General features: G+C 60.5%; 1 protein-coding gene across 1 annotated transcript in view; it reads left to right on the top strand.

The window, feature by feature from the left end:
- UNC13A (unc-13 homolog A) overlaps positions 1 to 16745 on the top strand; it is a 39570-nt gene extending 22825 nt beyond the window's left edge. The window contains exons 29-45 of the mRNA XM_074928164.1: positions 42 to 138; positions 260 to 403; positions 940 to 1023; positions 1307 to 1384; positions 1638 to 1726; positions 1872 to 2024; positions 2173 to 2296; positions 3857 to 3862; positions 5714 to 5752; positions 6784 to 6813; positions 8029 to 8085; positions 8276 to 8356; positions 8491 to 8638; positions 11285 to 11377; positions 11455 to 11614; positions 11920 to 15592; positions 15710 to 16745. Of these exons, the coding sequence (XP_074784265.1) occupies positions 42 to 138; positions 260 to 403; positions 940 to 1023; positions 1307 to 1384; positions 1638 to 1726; positions 1872 to 2024; positions 2173 to 2296; positions 3857 to 3862; positions 5714 to 5752; positions 6784 to 6813; positions 8029 to 8085; positions 8276 to 8356; positions 8491 to 8638; positions 11285 to 11377; positions 11455 to 11614; positions 11920 to 12208 (1672 nt within the window). The 3' untranslated portion in view covers positions 12209 to 15592; positions 15710 to 16745. The remainder of the gene's footprint in view (positions 1 to 41; positions 139 to 259; positions 404 to 939; positions 1024 to 1306; positions 1385 to 1637; positions 1727 to 1871; positions 2025 to 2172; positions 2297 to 3856; positions 3863 to 5713; positions 5753 to 6783; positions 6814 to 8028; positions 8086 to 8275; positions 8357 to 8490; positions 8639 to 11284; positions 11378 to 11454; positions 11615 to 11919; positions 15593 to 15709) is intronic.
- The last annotated feature ends 209 nt before the right edge of the window (positions 16746 to 16954 follow it).

Raw genomic sequence — 16954 nt, 5'->3', positions numbered from 1 at the left:
AGGGACTAGCCAGCCTCACTGGGGATGGGCCTCTCTTCCAGCTGGTTTGAGCCCTTCGTTATCCAGTGGCTGGATGAGAATGAAGAGGTGTCGCGGGATTTCCTGCATGGAGCACTGGAGCGCGACAAGAAGGATGGGGTATGGACAGGACTGTCAGTGGGCACAGGAGCTGCAACTAGGGCTGGGTGAAGGGCTTGTCCCTCAATGCCCAAAATCTTCCCTCCCCACCTCCTGCTGACACTGCCTCTTGCTCCCCCAGTTCCAGCAGACGTCGGAACACGCACTCTTCTCTTGCTCGGTGGTGGACGTCTTCTCCCAGCTCAATCAGAGCTTTGAGATCATCAAGAAGCTCGAATGTCCTGACCCCCAGATCGTTGGGCACTACATGCGAAGGTTTGCCAAGGTGGGCAGCTGCTGGGGTGGGGGCTGCTGGGCCAGCAGCACCTCTGGCACCCAGTCCCAGCCCTGGCCCAGGGCTCCTGGGCTCTCTCTGCCGCCTCCCATCCAGACGCAGGCAGCAGCACAGGGCACAGATTGCACCACCAATAAGAGGGATGTTCAAGCAAGTGTGTCACTAACAGACCCTGTGGCTGTCCCAGCTTTGCTAGCACAGGAGATTAGATAATTAATTAGTAATCAATCTAGATTAATTAAATGCTACTGGCTTGCTGCAGTGTGGGAGGGAGTTACATGTAGGCTGATGCCTTCACAGCTGTGTGGGAGCTGCCTGTGAAAGCCAGATGTGCTGCATCTGGCTTCCAGTGGCTGTGCCCATGCAGCTCCTGGTGCATCCATGGGGCTAGAGGGTCCGGGTGTCCCAGGGTCTATCTAGGCATTGGGTTGTTTCACTGCTGTGGGATTCATGGCCTACTTCTCTTCCTCCTTCCTCCTCTTTGCTGCTGTCTGGGTATGTTTGTTGCGGCCCTCGTTTGACTGCAGACCATCAGCAATGTGCTTCTCCAGTATGCTGAGATCATCTCCAAGGATTTTGCCTTGTACTGCTCTAAGGAGAAGGAGAAAGTGGTGATGTATCTCTCTTCTACTTACCACCTGCCTGGTGGGGATGGGGGGGCATGTCCCACACAGTGACCCCAGCCATCACCCTGGCTCCAGAGCTGGTCCCTGTGACCCAGGTCCTGCCCTCAGTCTCTATCTGATGGGAGTCCCTGAAGTGTTGCTAGTCAGGGCTCTGTGCCACGACTGTTCCTGTGTCCCCCAGTGCAGGGTGGGAGGGATCTGGGGTGGTGGGCAGCTGCTCCAACCACATTTGTTTGTGATGACCCCCCTCTCCATCCCACTCCTCCAGCCCTGCATCCTGATGAACAACATCCAGCAGCTCCGCGTCCAGCTTGAGAAGATGTTTGAAGCCATGGGTGGGAAGGAGGTGAGTGTCAGGGGTCTCCAGGAGGGAGCCCTGTGGAGGGGCTGGATCAGTCCCTTCTCCCCAGAGGCAGCCCTTTCCCCCGTTCCTCACTCCTGTATGGGAACACACTGTCCCACCCCATGGCATCCTGCTCTCCCACGATGTTGGGTGACGAATGGGCTTCACCCTGCCCAGGGGAATTTGGGGTTCAGAGACCCCCCCCCAGGGCTGGGCCAGGGACCCTGATGGCTTCTCCAACCTGTCCCTCCTTCAGCTGGACACAGAAGCCAGTGATATCCTCAAGGAACTGCAGGTGAAACTCAACAATGTCCTGGATGAGCTGAGCCGCGTCTTTGCCACCAGGTACACCTGGGCAAGAGGATGTGGGGCCAGGGAGAGGTTTGGGGATCCAGGAGCTGTGGCTGGGGCCAGGCTGGGGGTTCTGCTCAGCCGGGTTCTGGGCACGGCCGTGGGGGATGCTGAGCTGCCTGGGCGTTGTTGTCCCCAGTTTCCAGCCACACATCGAGGAGTGTGTGAAGCAGATGGGTGACATCCTGGGCCAGGTGAAGGGCACCGGCAACGTTCCCGCTAGCACCTGCAGCAGCGTTGCGCAGGATGCTGACAACGTCCTGCAGCCCATCATGGACCTTCTGGACAGCAAGTGAGTGTGGAGGGCAACAGGGACCTCCCTCCCCCTCCCCAGTGCCTCTGGCCCAAGAGTCTGTGGGACCTCTAGGGTCAGGGTGACCGTGCAAGGGGTGGCATCAGGGTGCTGTGCTGGGACTTTCAGCTCCATCCCCTCTCTGCAGCCTGACACTCTTTGCCAAGATCTGTGAGAAGACAGTGCTGAAGCGGGTGCTGAAGGAGCTCTGGAAGCTGGTGATGAACACGATGGAAAAGACAATCGTCCTGCCTCCGCTTACTGACCAAACGGTGAGTGATGGGGAGGGGGACCAGCGACAGGGGACGCTGGAGCTGAGAGGTGGCTGATTGGGGCCAGTGTGGGACATTGCTGTCCAGGTGCCCTCGCTGGCTGCTGAGGGGGTTGGGACTTTGGTGATGTCCCCAAACCTGCCCCCAGCTCATGGCCAGCGAAGGGACAGAGGAAAGAAAGGTCATGCTTGACCCAGGTACCCAGCACAGCTCAGCACCCTCTTGGCTGGCTTTGCCAAAGGACCTTCCTGTCACTTCCATGTGGCACCAAGATGGGACACTGGTCCTTTCCTCTCCATCCTTGCCCTTGAGCTGGGGCAGCAGCTGTGGGCACAGTCCCTGTGCCAGAAAGTGAGTCAGGAGGCTCTCAGAGTGTGGGGAGCCACCGCACATCGTCCTTGCCATGGGGCTGCGGTTGTCTGAGGAGCGGGGACTGGCTTCGTGGGGATGGGAGGGCACATCCCAGCAGCAGGGCTGAACTCTTCCTTGCTCGTGAGCTGAACAGACTCTGAGGAAGCAGGGCAAAGCCCGGGGAATGGTCCCTCCTCAGAGGGAGGTTGCCCACAGGCTTTGGGGCTCTGTATCGCAGCGCTGTGTGTCTGTCCTCCCCCACTTGTAGCTGTGCACCCTGAAGCTTCCAGGGGCAGCTGTTCCCTCAGGGTCAGGCAGGGAAGGTGACACCAAGGGCTCTGAGCCAGCCACACATCTGTCCCTGTCACTCTCAGTGGCTTTTGTCACTGTCAAAAAGCTGAGCTTGGGCTCTTACTTGGAGTCCCTGGAGCCACTGGCCACTGTGTCACCTTTCTGGGGCTGTGGGGCTCCTCGGGCTGTGTCTGAAAGGGACAGCGCACTGGTGACCTGTCAGCGCTCAGTGGTGCCACCTCACTGGCATCTTGTCATAGCCCAGAGCCCGGCTCAGCTCAGCCCTGCATCGCTCCTGTTCAGGTTTGCACACCCTTGGCCAGAGATGGCCAAATCCAGCAGGAACACTGGTGCCACTGGGCCCCTGTTGCCTTCCCAGTCCCTCTCTCTGTCCCCTCACACTGAGCGTGGCTATGCTGTGTTCTGGAGGCTGCGAGTCCTGTGCTGGGGGCAGAGGTGAGGTGGCCATGTGGATCTGTGGGGCAGTTTTCCTGAGGGGAGGCAGCCCTTAGAGGGGCTGTGCTGTGGCTGGTCCCTGTGGCAGGGGACAGCCTGCCCAGGGTGGCTGGTGGGTTGGTGGCCTCGGGCTATGTGTCAGAGCCAGGTGTCAAGTGGGGTCTACCAGCTCCCTGGAGCTGGGTCCCCACGGGGCAGAACCCCCTGCCATGGTGAGGAAGGGCTGGGCAGGCTGGGATGGGGCCACTTTGGGGCTGTGGGGACCTGCGGTGCTGGTGGCAGGGCATCGATGCCAACTGCTGTGACACATCAGGTGAGGGACACCCCTGGCTCTGCTGCCCACCCTGGCTGGTGGGGTGGGGGGGGCCGTGGGGCAGCTGGGGCTGGGGAGGCTGGAGGCAGAGGCCAACACTCATGTCATGGTTGTTCTCTCCAATTGCTCCGCTCGCCTCTCAATGGCAGATGATTGTAAGTACGGCAGCTCCCTGTCTGTCTGTCTGTCTGTCCGCTGTGTGTCGGTCCTGGCCTCACCGGTTTTTGTCTTGTGTGGCTGCCCGCGTCCTGCCCACGCCCTCCTCTGGCTCCTGACTTGGTCCACCTCTGTGGTCCCCATCCTCATGCTGCCCGCTTGGCACTTGCTCCTGGTGGGCACTTGCCCACGGCCCCAGCTGGGTTCAGGGGGTGGAAAGGTCCCGGACAGATTCGCGGTGGCTGGATGTGGGGAGGGGCAAGTGTTGGTGATGGAGTAGGAGGGGACGCGCTGGGGCAGCGCCATGTAACCAGGGACAGCCAAAGCCTGGCTGGTCCCATCGTCCTTCTCTGGCTGAGGGGTGAGAGAGGCGGCAGGAGGCAGGAGCAGGGGCAGCGGTGCGTGCCCGGCACTCAGGGCTGCTCTTCCCTGGGCCCTTGTGCCTCAGTTTCCCCTTGAGGCCCTGGCTGGGGTGCAGCTGTGGTGGGGGCTGAGGGCAGAGACTTTCTCTGCCTGTGGAGAGCAGCATCTCACTGGGGCATGACAGTCCCTGGCCTGGCTGCTCAGCGGTGGGCAGGTTGCTGGTGCAAGTTGTGAGACTTTTTCCCTGGTGGGGGTACAGCCCTCGGAGCCCGGGCGCGTGGGTCCCATCTCGGCAGTGCTGCTGGGGCCTTGCATGGCTTTGGCGGAGCAGTTACCTCTCGTCCTCTTCTGCTCAGTCGGTGGCCATGGGCTTCTGCCCCATGGGGCCAGGGAAGGGCCACAGCCACCCCCAGTCCTCCCCCTACTCCTGGTTTGACCGCAGGCACCTTCACGAGGAGGAGCAGTGGTGTGGGTGCCGGTGGCGGGGTGCTGGGTGCCAGTCCCTGTGGGGACAAACGCCCGTCTCATGTCCCCCAAACCCTTTTGTTTCCAACAGCAGCATTTGGAGAGGCCCTGGGGGCAGCCTGGGGCTGAGCCTCCCTCAGACCTCATGGGGACCCCGTGTCCCAGCCTTGCTGCGGCTGCTGGGGGGCCGAGGTGGTGTCAGCTCTGTGGGGTTCAAGGACCTCTTGTTCACCCCGTGCCTCAGTTCCCCTCCAGGACAAGAAACCCTTCTGGTGCCCCTGCTTGGCCCTAACTCTGCTGCTTGTCCCTCCCACAGGCTTCCCCACTAGCTGACTCCCCTGCTACCCCCTCCTCATTCAGATGTGCCTCTGTGCCCCCCCAGGAGGCTGGTTAGGACCCCCCCGCCATGGCACTGCTACCCCACTTTACACTGTTTCTCTTGCCGCTGCTGGGCCTGGGTCAGTGTGGGGTTGTTGCTGAGCCCAGCACCGCATGGACCAGGACTCTGAGTGCCAAACCCAAGTACAACTGCCCGCTCCCCGCTCCGTTCCCAGCACTGTGAGTGTTGGCCAGAGCTGGAGGGGAATGTGGGGGCACCAGAGGATGCCCACACACAGTGCCAGCTAGCCCCTGCCCCCTGTATGCTAGTGGGGACCAGTTCCCCATGGGCTCAGCACCCCTTTATCCCAGCAGGGATCAGCTAGCCATAAGCCCAGCATCCCAGTGTGGGGACCAGTTCCCCATCAGTGCAGCATCCTGCATTCCAGTGGGGACCAGTTGGCCCAGCATCCCGAAGACACAAGTCCCTCACTGACCCAGCATACCTCTGGGACCAGTCTTCCACTAACCCAGCACCCCAACAGGGGCCACCCCCCATGGGCCCTGGCTGTCCTGTAGGAGCTCAGCCATGTCTTTGCCGCCAGCTTGCGGCCACCCCACGTGCCCAGCCCTGCCCTGCACCCCTGTGTCCTGTCCCACGCTGTCCCCACCCCACCACTCAACCTCTGACGTTGCTTCTACAGGGAACGCTCTTGAGAAAACATGGCAAGGGGACAGAGAAGGTAAATAGCTGTGGGCTCCATGTGTGTCATTGCCCCATGGCCACACTCGTGGCCCCACACCCGCCTGCTGTGGAGGGCCAGGCTTGTCCGTGCTTCCTCTGTCGTGCTGTCTGGATGTGCCGTTGCCTGCGTGGCGTGTTGTTGTGTTGAGGTGTACCGTGTTGTCCGGGACGTGCTGCCTGGGTGCAGGATGGGGGCAGTGACCTGTTTCTGTGTGTCCTGGGATAGGGAGCCGGTGTCACATTGTGTTTAGCCCTCTGGGTGGGTATGGGGTGTTACCCATCACCAGGTGGGCATGGGAGATGCTGCCCAAGGTGCTCAGCACGTCTCCAGGTGCCTGGCTGGGACGGTGTGGGGATGGGGTGACCAAGCATGGGAGATCCTGGGCACAAACCTATCTCACCTCTGGGGGCTGAAGAAGAGGTGACCCCCAGGATGCTGGGCCATGCTGGGGATGTGCAGGGCACACTGGGGGCCCCAGGGCTGCTGAGATCCCCTGGACCTCTGAGCCTGCTTCCCCCTGATGCTTGGGGGGCCTCAGCAAGGTGTGCTGAACCCAAAACTTGCCCAAAAGGCTTTCTGCAGGCACGTGGACTCTCCCTTTCTTGGGTGCTCCCCACAGCCCTCCAGGCTGCCTGCTCCCAGAGCCTGGCTTCAGGAAGAGCCACGCCGGCACTGTCTGGGCAATGCCTGCGTGGGCAATGCCCCCTGCTCTCCCAGGGGATGCTGGGTCCTGTCCCAGTTTGCTGAGCATGCTGGGAGGGCTCCTTTCATCCCCCTGCTGCTATTTCTGCAGCCCCAAACAAGGCAGGGAGTAAGCCTGCCCCCACTTAGGAAGAGACCTGACATGCTCATCACATTGCAAGCACATTGGGCTGAGCCTTTGCAGGTGTGAACTGGTGCTGATCCAGTGGAGAACTGGGCACAGTCAGAGGGCCAGAGCCTACACAGCTGGGGGATGTGGGGGGCCTGGACCCGCGGCTGGCTGCTGCTGGGGCCACCAGTAACTGTCCCTTGCTGTTCTCTTCCAGAGCAGGGTGAAGCTGCCCAGTCACACTGAAGTAAGGACATGGCTCTTCTGCTCCCCACTTGGCTCTGGTCCCTCCTCTCACCTCCTTCCTGTCCCTTGTCCCGTGCGCTGTGGGGTCGGGGGGGGTCCCAGCTCAGTAGTTGTTGTCCGGTTGTGTGTTTGGGTGACACCAGTGTCCCCAGCTCCCAGTCTGTTCACTGGCTGGGGGAGACGGGGAGAGCAAGGGAAGGATTAATGGGACAGAACTTGGGGGGGGGGGGGGGGGGGAGCCCATAAAGGGTTAATGGGGGTTTACAAAATGAGGGCATGGGCGGGCCAGACCCCTGCAGAAGGTAATGGCTAGTGGGATAGATGCTGGGGTTTCTCATTGTTGGGAAGGACTGGAGCTACTGATGCCTGGAGGGTGAAGGAGGTGGGCATTGCTGGCTCTTCTTCACTGGGCCCTCGTTTTACCCAGTTGCACGTTGCACACTGGAGGGCTTGAGAAGGGAAGCTTGAGCTCAGCCTGGTAAGTGGTTGCCAGACTAGGGAGGTGAGTGGGACCTGCCTGTGCCGTGGGGCTGCGTTCCCAGGAGCCGTGCCAGTGGCCCCAAGGAATGGCTTCACGGCCGTTGCCCATGGGGGTGGCACGGCCCAGGGCAGGCGAAGGCGGCCAGGGGCTCCCATCCACGGTGTTCCCTGGGGTGCAGAGGGGCTGGGAGCCTCTGTGGGGCTGGGACTGGGCAGGGGGCAGTGGGGTGTTTGGCTGGGCCACCAGCATCGTGGGGTACAGAGGGACCGTGGTACATCCTGCCCGTGCCCACTGTCCCCCTGCGCTCACTCTCTGCTCCCCCGCCCCATGTCCTATGATTGCCCATGCGGTGCCAGTGCTGTGCCGAGCTGGGCTCTGCTGGATGCAGAAGCGGGTGCTTGGACACCACAGGGAGCAGGATGGGACCCTTGGGCCAAGCTGCTTGTGCTGAGCAGGGTGCGAGGGCCCTGATGCCAGGGTGATGTCCTGCTCTGGGGGCCCCAAGCCCCCAGCCACACCCCTTTGCTCAGGGGCTGGGACAGGGGCTGCCAGCCCCGCACCACCACGGCATGGCCGGTGGCCTTGGGGCTCTCTGAGGAGCACCCCTCTGGTCCCCGGGAGCCTGGGGGGCCAGGGGAGCCCTTGGAGCTGCAGCAAGCTCCTGGCACCATGTGTCCATGGTACCCCTGTCCTGGCTGCTCACCAGGGTCATTCCTGTCTCTCTGCTCTCTGCAGGGCACGCAGATGATTTTCAACGCAGCCAAGGAGCTGGGGCAGCTCTCCAAGCTGAAGGTGAGGGCTGGGAGGTTGGGCTGGGGAGCACGGGCAGTCTGAGCTCCTCCCTGTGCCAGGACGGGTGGCACTTTGGAGGCTGGCACTGGCACTGTCGCAGGGACCCCACCAGGGCTTGTTTGCTGACACAGCTGGAGTGAGGGGAGTGGGGCCCAGGTCCTGTGCTGAGAGCAGGATTTGTGCCTTGCAGGACCACATGGTGCGGGAGGAAGCCAAGAGCCTGACCCCGAAGCAATGTGCAGTGGTGGAGCTGGCACTGGACACCATCAAGGTGAGGGTACTCTGGGGTACGAAGGGGTGTCCCTGAGGGCTCTAGCCCCGAGGCATAGACCTGGGGGAGCATCGGGGGGGGGGGGGCTCCAGCAGAGCTGCTGAGGTCCCTGCAGCTGTCTTCCTCCGTTCTAGCAATACTTCCACGCTGGCGGCGTGGGGCTGAAGAAGACGTTCCTGGAGAAGAGCCCTGACCTGCAGTCACTGCGCTACGCCCTGTCCCTCTACACCCAGGCCACTGACCTCCTCATCAAAACCTTTGTGCAGACCCAGGCTTCGCAGGGTAGGACGCACTGCCCTGGCCCCCCACTCGGGCCCCCCACCCGGGCTTGGCTGCCCCACAACCAGGGCCCCATCCTGGTGGGGTTGGGGGTCCCAGCCAGGCTCGTAGAGGAGTGGGAGGGATGGGTGGGGAGGGAAGGGCTTTTTCCTCCCATGGTTTGCAGGTGAAGAGAAGCTGTGGGTGCCCAGAGGCAGCCTGGCAACCCCAAGTCCCCCACCAGCAAGAAGAGCATGTCCCCAGTGCCAGGGCATAGCTGGGGCTTGTGGGTGGGGGAGAAGGTCACCCTCTGGCTATGTGTCACAGTGTTTGTCCCCTCTGGATGGCCCCTGCTGCCCAGCACAGACACTTCTGGTCCAACCTTGCCTTAGAGCTGCCAGTCTTGGCCAAGTGGTGCCAGCCCGGCCAGGGCTCTGACCTCGTGCAGCCTTGGCTGGATGCAGGTGCTGTGCCAGGGCCTGTCCTGGCATGGTGGGTGCCCACGTACCCCATGGTTTGGGATCCATCCAGGGTGCCGGGTGCCTCTCAGGCACCGCCCCTGTCCCAGAGCCATGCGGTGCAGGGTGCCAGGCACCCTCTGGGGCAGGGCTACCCCTTGGGTCTAAATACTGACCTTTATTTTGTCCCTTGGCTGCTCGAGGAGGGGACAGGGATGTTCAGCAGTGGTCATGTACCACAGCGGAGTGCCCCAGGCAGGCTTGTCTGCGTCCTTGGGGAGTGGGACGTGCGTTTGCTGTCTGTGCGTCTCCTGCAAGGGACGTCTGTCCTGTCTGTGCCTCCTGTGCCAGCCGTGTTGGGGGTGTGGGGTTGGGTCTGGTGGGTGCCAGCACCCCTGGGTGCAGTCTGGCCCCAGGACCTGCTGGGCTTAGAGCTGGGTGCTGCCTGGCACTCCCGTGTCACTAGTGTTGTCCAGATGCTCGGCTCTCCATCTGTCTGTGAGATCTGATCTCTCTTTCTTTCTGTTTTCTCCCCCTTTCTTTCATTGTTCCTGTCCCCCACACACATCCTCTCCTTCCTCCTCTCTCTGTCTACTCTGTGATGTGTCTCTGTCTCTTTCTCTCTCCTTCCCACTAGTTCATGGTGGGAAAGGTATTAGGTTTACCCTTAGTGAAGAAATTTATCCTGAGAAGGGTACGTGTGCTGCTCGCCCACCCCTGCACCTGCCTGCCGCCGCCGGCCTGGGCTAGTAACAGTCCCGGCACTGGGGGCCGGGGTGGCCAGGAGCCCCGTCCCAGCACCGCCAGCCTTGGGGACTCCTGGCATGAGCTGGACCCCTCTGCCCACAGACTTGCACTCCCAGGGCTACTTTGGGCTGAATTTGGAGGAACTGTGCTCAGCTGTGCTGACCACCAGCCTGGGGAGGGGGGCTGTACCCCATGCGGATGGCGATGCCTGCCTTTGCTTCAATCCCGGGGCACCCTGCATCGTCCCCAGTGCTGCTGCCTGGGAGTGGGGACCTGCCACAACCTCTCTGCAAGTTGGGGAGCTGTGCCCTAGGGACACGTGACCCCAGGGGAGGCCATGGCTGTGTCCATGTCCCCCTCTCATCCACCCTACTGCCAGAAGGACCATTACTAGCCTTGCTCCGGCGAGCTCTGTCCGCCTGCCCCGGGGTGTGAGGAATGAGCCCAGCTCCATGGGTCCTGCTTGGTCTCCATCACACCCTGCCAGAAGGGCCGGGACTGCACCCCATGCTTGGCCTCCCCTACCCAGACCCCCCTTCCTCGCCCACCATCCCCTCCATTTTGGCTCAGCATGCAGTGCTGCCCGGGTGGCAGGTGCCTCGGGGTTTGGGGTGCCAGGGGTGGGCCTGAAGGTGGATGGAGAGTGTGCCATCACCAGCCTCCCCCTGGCCTGGCACCCTCATGCTGGGGGCCATGCAGTGACACGGGGGGATGTTTCCTCCTTTGCACTGTTGTTTCCACCTGGGAGCTTTCTGCTGAGCTCCGTTTGATCTCCTTGGCCCTGTCTGACTCACGGAGCCTGTCCCGCTGCCTTGCACCCCCTCCTTCATGGGTGCATGCACGGCTTTTGGCGGGGAGGGGGTGGGCTGGGCTGTTGGTCGCAGGTCACCCGAGTTCCCCAGGCTCAGGGGCCCCAGGACTTGATGTGGTCCCTGAGATAGGGGGATACAGAAGGGGGCAGGTCAGCCCCCAGCCCCTGGCAGGGCCGTGGCTGCCCTGTGGTGCAAGGGCTGGGTCAAATCCCTCCTGCCCAGTGCTGTGCCCATGTTCTCAGCCCTGCATGGAGTGCTGATATCCCCTCCCTGTGCCAGCCGCAGGGGGACCTGGCACGCTGTCCCCTGCCCCGTCCCACTCAGGCTCCTCAGCCCCTGCCTGTGCAAGGGATGCTCACTAGGCCCTGCTGACATGGGCTGGGGTGACAGAGCTGGCCTGGTGCCATTCTGGGGGGGTCCTGCCATGCCCCAGCACAGCCTGGTGCCAGCCTCAGCTGTCCTTGGCAGTTGCTGCACCCCTGCTGCTGTCCCCAGAACTCTTGGGTAGAGGCCAAATTGGGCCAGATCCTGCTGCCCTCTCACTCCTGCTCCGTGGTGGGTGACCTGCCGCCTCCAGTGGTGTTGGTGGTGGGCAGGGGACAGCAGGGATGCCAGAGGAACGGACACTCATGTCTCTTCCCTTTGCCACACAGGCTCTGGAGTGGATGACCCTGTTGGGGAGGTGTCCATCCACGTGGAGCTCTTCACCCATCCCGGCACTGGTGAACACAAAGTCACTGTCAAAGGTGGGTTCTGCCGGTGGGGATGGCGGGCTCTGGTGGGTTGCAGTGCCCCAGAAGCCTGATGTGCCCCTTCCTTGCAGTGTTGGCTGCAAATGACCTCAAGTGGCAGACATCTGGCATCTTCCGGCCCTTCATCGAGGTCAACATCATCGGGCCCCACCTCAGTGACAAGAAGAGGAAATTTGCCACTAAATCCAAGAACAACAGCTGGGCCCCCAAGTACAATGAGAGCTTCCAGTTGTGAGTGGCAGCGCGGGGCTGGGGATGTGGGGCCAGGCTGGGGCATGTGTCCCCATGGTGTGGGGGACCTCCTCTGGGAGTCTGCCAGTTGAGTTTGCTGATCCTCCAGGGGATGTTTTAGGTGTTTTCTCATTGGTAAAATGGGGGGAGGGAATCAAAAAAAAGCACTGTGGAAAAGGAAAAAAATTAAAAGGCTTTTTTAGGGGCTGTGGAGGGGCAGCACCCCTATAGGGTGCTGTCACAAGGCCAGGGGGCCTGGGAGTGTGACCCTCTGTGCCAACACTGCCCTTCCCTTGCCCCTGCAGCACCCTGGGGACAGAGACGGGCCCTGAGTGCTACGAGCTGCAGGTGTGTGTGAAGGATTACTGCTTCGCCCGCGAGGACCGGACCGTGGGCATCGCTGTCCTGCAGCTCCGTGACATCCTGCAGCGACCCGGCTGTGCCTGCTGGCTGCCCCTGGGCCGCCGCATTCACATGGATGACACTGGCCTCACTGTCCTCCGCATCCTGTCCCAACGCAACAATGATGAGGTGGCCAAGGAGTTTGTCAAGCTCAAGTCAGACACACGCTCGGCCGAGGAGGGCAGCAGTTAAACCCTTTCCAGCCCCCAGCCCTCTCCCCCCACTCCTGGCCTCTTTTCTACAGCATCCTCCAGCCATGTATAAGCCATAAGAGCGGCCGCAAGAGGAGTCTCCTTCCCGGCCCTGGTGTGGGTGAGCGGGGGACGTGGCTGCAGTGGCAAGACGCTCCCATCCCTCCCTTAACTAAACTGGCTGGGTGACAGAGGTGCAGAGCACGGCCATGCCCCATCCCACCCCGATGGGAAGGTGGTGGGGCTGCAGGGGAGGGCTGGACCCCAGACTGGGCGATGGGCCAGATCTGCCCCTTCCCAGCTTGTTTCAGATGGAGGGACCCCAATGGCCCTTCCCTGAACCTACCCTGTCCTACCCAGCCCCAAACCTCAATGAATGACACAAGGAGAGGGCTGGGGTGGGCTTGGGGGTGGTGTCTCATCCTGCCCAGGGGTGTTGGTGAGTGTCTGGCACAGCATGATGGCCCTTTGTCCCCATCCCTCAAGCATCCTTGGGCAGCCTGAGGGACAGAGAGGCTCCCACCTGCTGAGCAGCCTGTACATATGTGAATAGCTGTACATACACGGGGCAGCCAGACCATGGCTGTGTCCTGCACCCAGAAGGGCTATTGGGGCTTTTGGGTCTGCGGATGCAGCCCCCGCATGCCCTGCACAGGGTCCCCTCCCTGGCTGGCAGTGGCATCATGGGGGCCGGGAGCAGCAGGGAGCAGCCCCCGGCCCCTGTCCTGTCTTCCTGCCTTGCTGTCACCGTGGGCTGCCCCACTGCCGCCCCCAGGGTGCCAGGGCTTGGGGGCGAGGGCTGGGGACACTGGAGCAGAGGGACCTGTCTGCCTTTGCTCTGAGCAGCGGGTACCAGCCATCCCCGTGCAGTGCAGCAGCGCCCATGAGACCTCCTTGGTGCAAATAAGACCTTTCCTACCCCCACCCGAGAGGATCACCCCCCCGCTCCAGTTTCCCATTAACCACCATTTCTGCGTGATCAGTGGTGTGTGTGTCTCGTGTGAGTGCCCAGGAGGCCACAGTGTGCGGTGTGGGGGATGGCCACCCCAGCTGGCCAGCTTGCCCTAAGTGCAGGGGAAGGCAGAGGCCTGCTGACCCCCCAGGTCAGTACCGCTCTCAGCAGCCTCCCCATCCCAAAACAGGGTCCCCCGACCGGCCCCCACAGTTCTTTTTCTATAGGGTTTGCCTGGGACCAAAGGGTTTAGCTTTCCTCTCTTGTTTCTGTTCAATGTTTACACCCCTTTTCTAACCACTTCTCCCGCACGGCCAGCCTGGGGCTCAGCCCCACACCCCCCAGCCGTGGTGCCCCTGGCCCCGTGCCCCCTCCCCAAATTGTCCTGTTCCGCATGTGATTGAACCCACCAGTTCTGCTCCTGTAGCACACGTGTCACTGATGCCTGTGTGTCTGTATCACCCCGCGCGGCTCTGCCGGCGGCGGCTACCATGGATGCATGACAGTGAGATGTTTTGCACTATTTTGAATTTTTTGGGCTCTGTAAAAATATTTTATTATAACTGACATTAAAAAGCACACCCGTCACTGTGGCTACTGTGGGGGTGTGGGAGGGCAGACACCCAGGGTCTCCTCATCCTCACTCCCACCTCAGTGCAGCACTTGCACCTTTAATGTTAACACTAAGGATAAGTAGCGCAGGGATGCTGCAGCAGCTCTGCACTCAGACTCCCTGAGGGCTGCGCCCACCCTTTGCAAAGCCAAGAGCTTTCAGGACAGGGATTAAATGGAACTGGGACAGACCTATCCTAAGAGGTGACACTCTTCTCAACCACCATGCAGCAAACTCCCAGGCATGGGAGTGGTCAGAGACTGCCAGCATGGCCTCACCAAGGGCAAACTCATGTTTCACTCATCTAGTGGCCCTCCACAATGGAGTGACTGCATCAGTGGATGAAGGAAGAGCTGTTGGTTATCATCTACTTAGACTTCTGTAGGGCTGTTGACACAGTCCCACAAAACATTCTTGCCACTCAATTGGATTTATATGGATTTGATGAATGCGGGGTCCTGGTGCCGTACAGTGAGACCCTGGGGCTTTGGCCAGGCTTTTGCTGGGACCTGGGCAGGGCCTGGGCTCCAGAGAGCCCTCGGACTTTCACTGAGCTTTGACAGGGACCAGGCAGGGTCCTGCTGCTCTCCAGAGTACTCTGGGGCCTTTGCTGGGCATGGCTGGTGCCCGGGCAAGGCCCTGTTGCCCTCCAGGGAGCCCCAGGGTGGTCACCAGGCTTTGCTAGAATCATAGAATAGTTTGGGTTGGAATGGACCTGTAAAGATCATTGAGCCCAACCCTATCTTGGCTACTGGGAGCTCTTGTCTTTTGCTGGCGATCCCTGATGGATACACCCTTTCTCAAAGTTTCTGGATTCTTTGCAGTGCTGTCCCTCGCTTTAATCATCAATACTGGGGCTCCTATGCCCCTATGAAAATCTATCATTTACCACTAATGGTATACAAAGGCGGTTACTAATACTTATTTAAAAAAGTTTGGCCACTTGGGATGGGTCATGGGAACGCCTTGGCCCGGGGATTGGGATTTCCTCCATTAGTTTCTTGATAGTGGGGCTGGAGGAGCAGGGAGCACAATTTTATCTAGCACCTTCCGCATATACAGGCCATCAGTGCAATCCCTTTCACAATTATCCCGTAGTTTCTGTAAGGTGGGTGTGAGGACCCTGTCCAACTGGCCTGTTGTAAATCCTGTTTCTCCCAGGAGGCCCCATAAGCATCTTGGTTCTGGGTCTCACTCCTGTTGGTCAGTGGGTCATTTTATGTCAGATCTATTGGTTTTAATGGGGAGTTTTTGAATATTTTGTCCCTTACTCTTATGCCTGATCAGGGCCCCACTGCCCTCCAGAGAGCCCCAGGCCCCTCACCAGTTTTGGGGGGCCTGCAGGGGCCATACTTCGGTAAAGACTGCCTCAGGGCTTTTCCCAGTCTTTTCCAGGGTCTGGGAACTCTGCTTCTCCCCAGAGTGCCCCGGGGCTTCTGCTGGTGTATTGGGCTTATGTGGCAAGGTTTTGGTATCTGGGGGCACTGCAGGGGTGGTTTCTGTGAGATGCTAGAAGCTGCCCCCCATGTCAGAGGGAGCTGGGTCCAGACAGCTCCAAGACAGACCCACCGCTGGCCAAAGCTGAGCCAATATGCAAAGGTGGTGGTGCCTCTGTGAGAACATATTTAAGAAAGGGTAAAAACTGCTGCATAACAGCAGCTGGAAGGGAGTAGTGAGAATATTTGAGAGCAACAGCTTGCACACCCCAAGGTCAGTGAGGAAGGAGGGGGAGGAGTGCTCCAGGTGCCGGAGCAGAGATTCCCCTGCAGCCTGTGGGGCAGACCGCGGTGAAGCAGGTTGTCCCCCTGCAGCCCGTGGAGGTCCATGGTGGAGGAGATATCCACCTGCAGCCCGTGGAGGTCCATGGTGGAGGAGATATCCACCTGCAGCCCGTGGAGGTCCATGGTGGAGGAGATGTCCACCTGCAGCCCGTGGAGGTCCATGGTGGAGGAGATGTCCACCTGCAGCCCGTGGAGGAGCCCATGCCAGAGCAGGTGGATGTGCCCTAAGGAAACTGTGATCCCATGAAGAGCCTGTGCTGGAGCAGGCTCCTAGCAGGACCTGTGGCACCACAGGAGCCTCTATGAAGAGGAGCCCATGCTAGAGCAGGTTTTCTGGCAGGACTGGTGGCCCCATGGGGGATCCACGCTGGAACAATCCATTCCTGAGAGACTGCACCCCATGGAAAGGACCCATGCTGGAGGAGTTTGTGAAGAACTTCAGCCCATGAGAAGGGCTCATGTGGAGAGGCTCATGAAGGACTGTCTGCCATGGGAGGAATCTCATGCTGGAACAGGGGAAGAGTGAGGAGGAAGAAGCAGCAGACAACTTGTGATGAACTTATGGCAACCCCTGTTCCCCATCCCCCTGTGCTGCTCAGGGGAGGAGGTAGAGAAGTCAAGAGTGAAGTCAAGCCTGGCAAGAAGGGAGGGGTAGGGGAAGCTGTTTTAAGATTTGTTTTTATTTCTCATTATCCTACTCTGATTTGATTAGCAATAAATGAAACTAATTTCCCCAAGGTGAGACTGTGTTTGCCCGTGACAGTAATTGCTGAGTGATCTCCCTAGCTGTATCTCACCCTACGAGCCTTTCGTCATATCTTCTTCCCTTGTCTAGTGGAGGAAGTGGAGTGGTACAGTGGCTTGGTAGGGATGTGGCAGCCAGCCTTGGCCATCCAACCACAGCTAGACTTTGTTGGAGCCCAGGCTGAGCCCTGATGCCCAAGAGAGAGACCTGTGGTTTCTGCTGGGCTTTGCCAGGGTCTAGACTGGGCACTACTCCTCTTCAGAGTGTCCCAGGGCTTCTGCTGGGCTTTGCTGGGTCCCGCTTGGAACCCTGATGCCCTACAGAGAGCACTGGGTCTTTTGCCAGGCTTTGCCAGGGGCTGGACAATGCTCTGCTGCCATCCAGATTGCCCCAAGGCCTTCAGCGAGCTTTGCTGGAAGCCTCAGGGGGTCCTCGTGCCCTAAGGAGTGCCCCCAGGGCTTTGTCAGGTGCTGTGAGGAGCCCTGCTTATCTACAGAGCTCCCCAGATCCTTTGCCAGACTTGCAGTCACTTGGGCAAGGCCCTGCTGCTGTCCAGAGAGCCCTGGTCACGTTACTGGGCTTTGCTGGGGCCTGGTCAGGGCCCTGCTGCTCCATAGAGAGCCCCAGTGCATCTGCCAGAGCTTTCCAATGCCTGG

The sequence above is a fragment of the Athene noctua genome, chromosome 27 (genome assembly GCF_965140245.1).
Source record: "Athene noctua chromosome 27, bAthNoc1.hap1.1, whole genome shotgun sequence".
Lineage (NCBI taxonomy): Eukaryota > Metazoa > Chordata > Aves > Strigiformes > Strigidae > Athene > Athene noctua.
The sequence above is the reverse complement of the archived record's forward strand: the minus strand, read 5'-3'. Positions and strand labels throughout refer to the sequence as shown.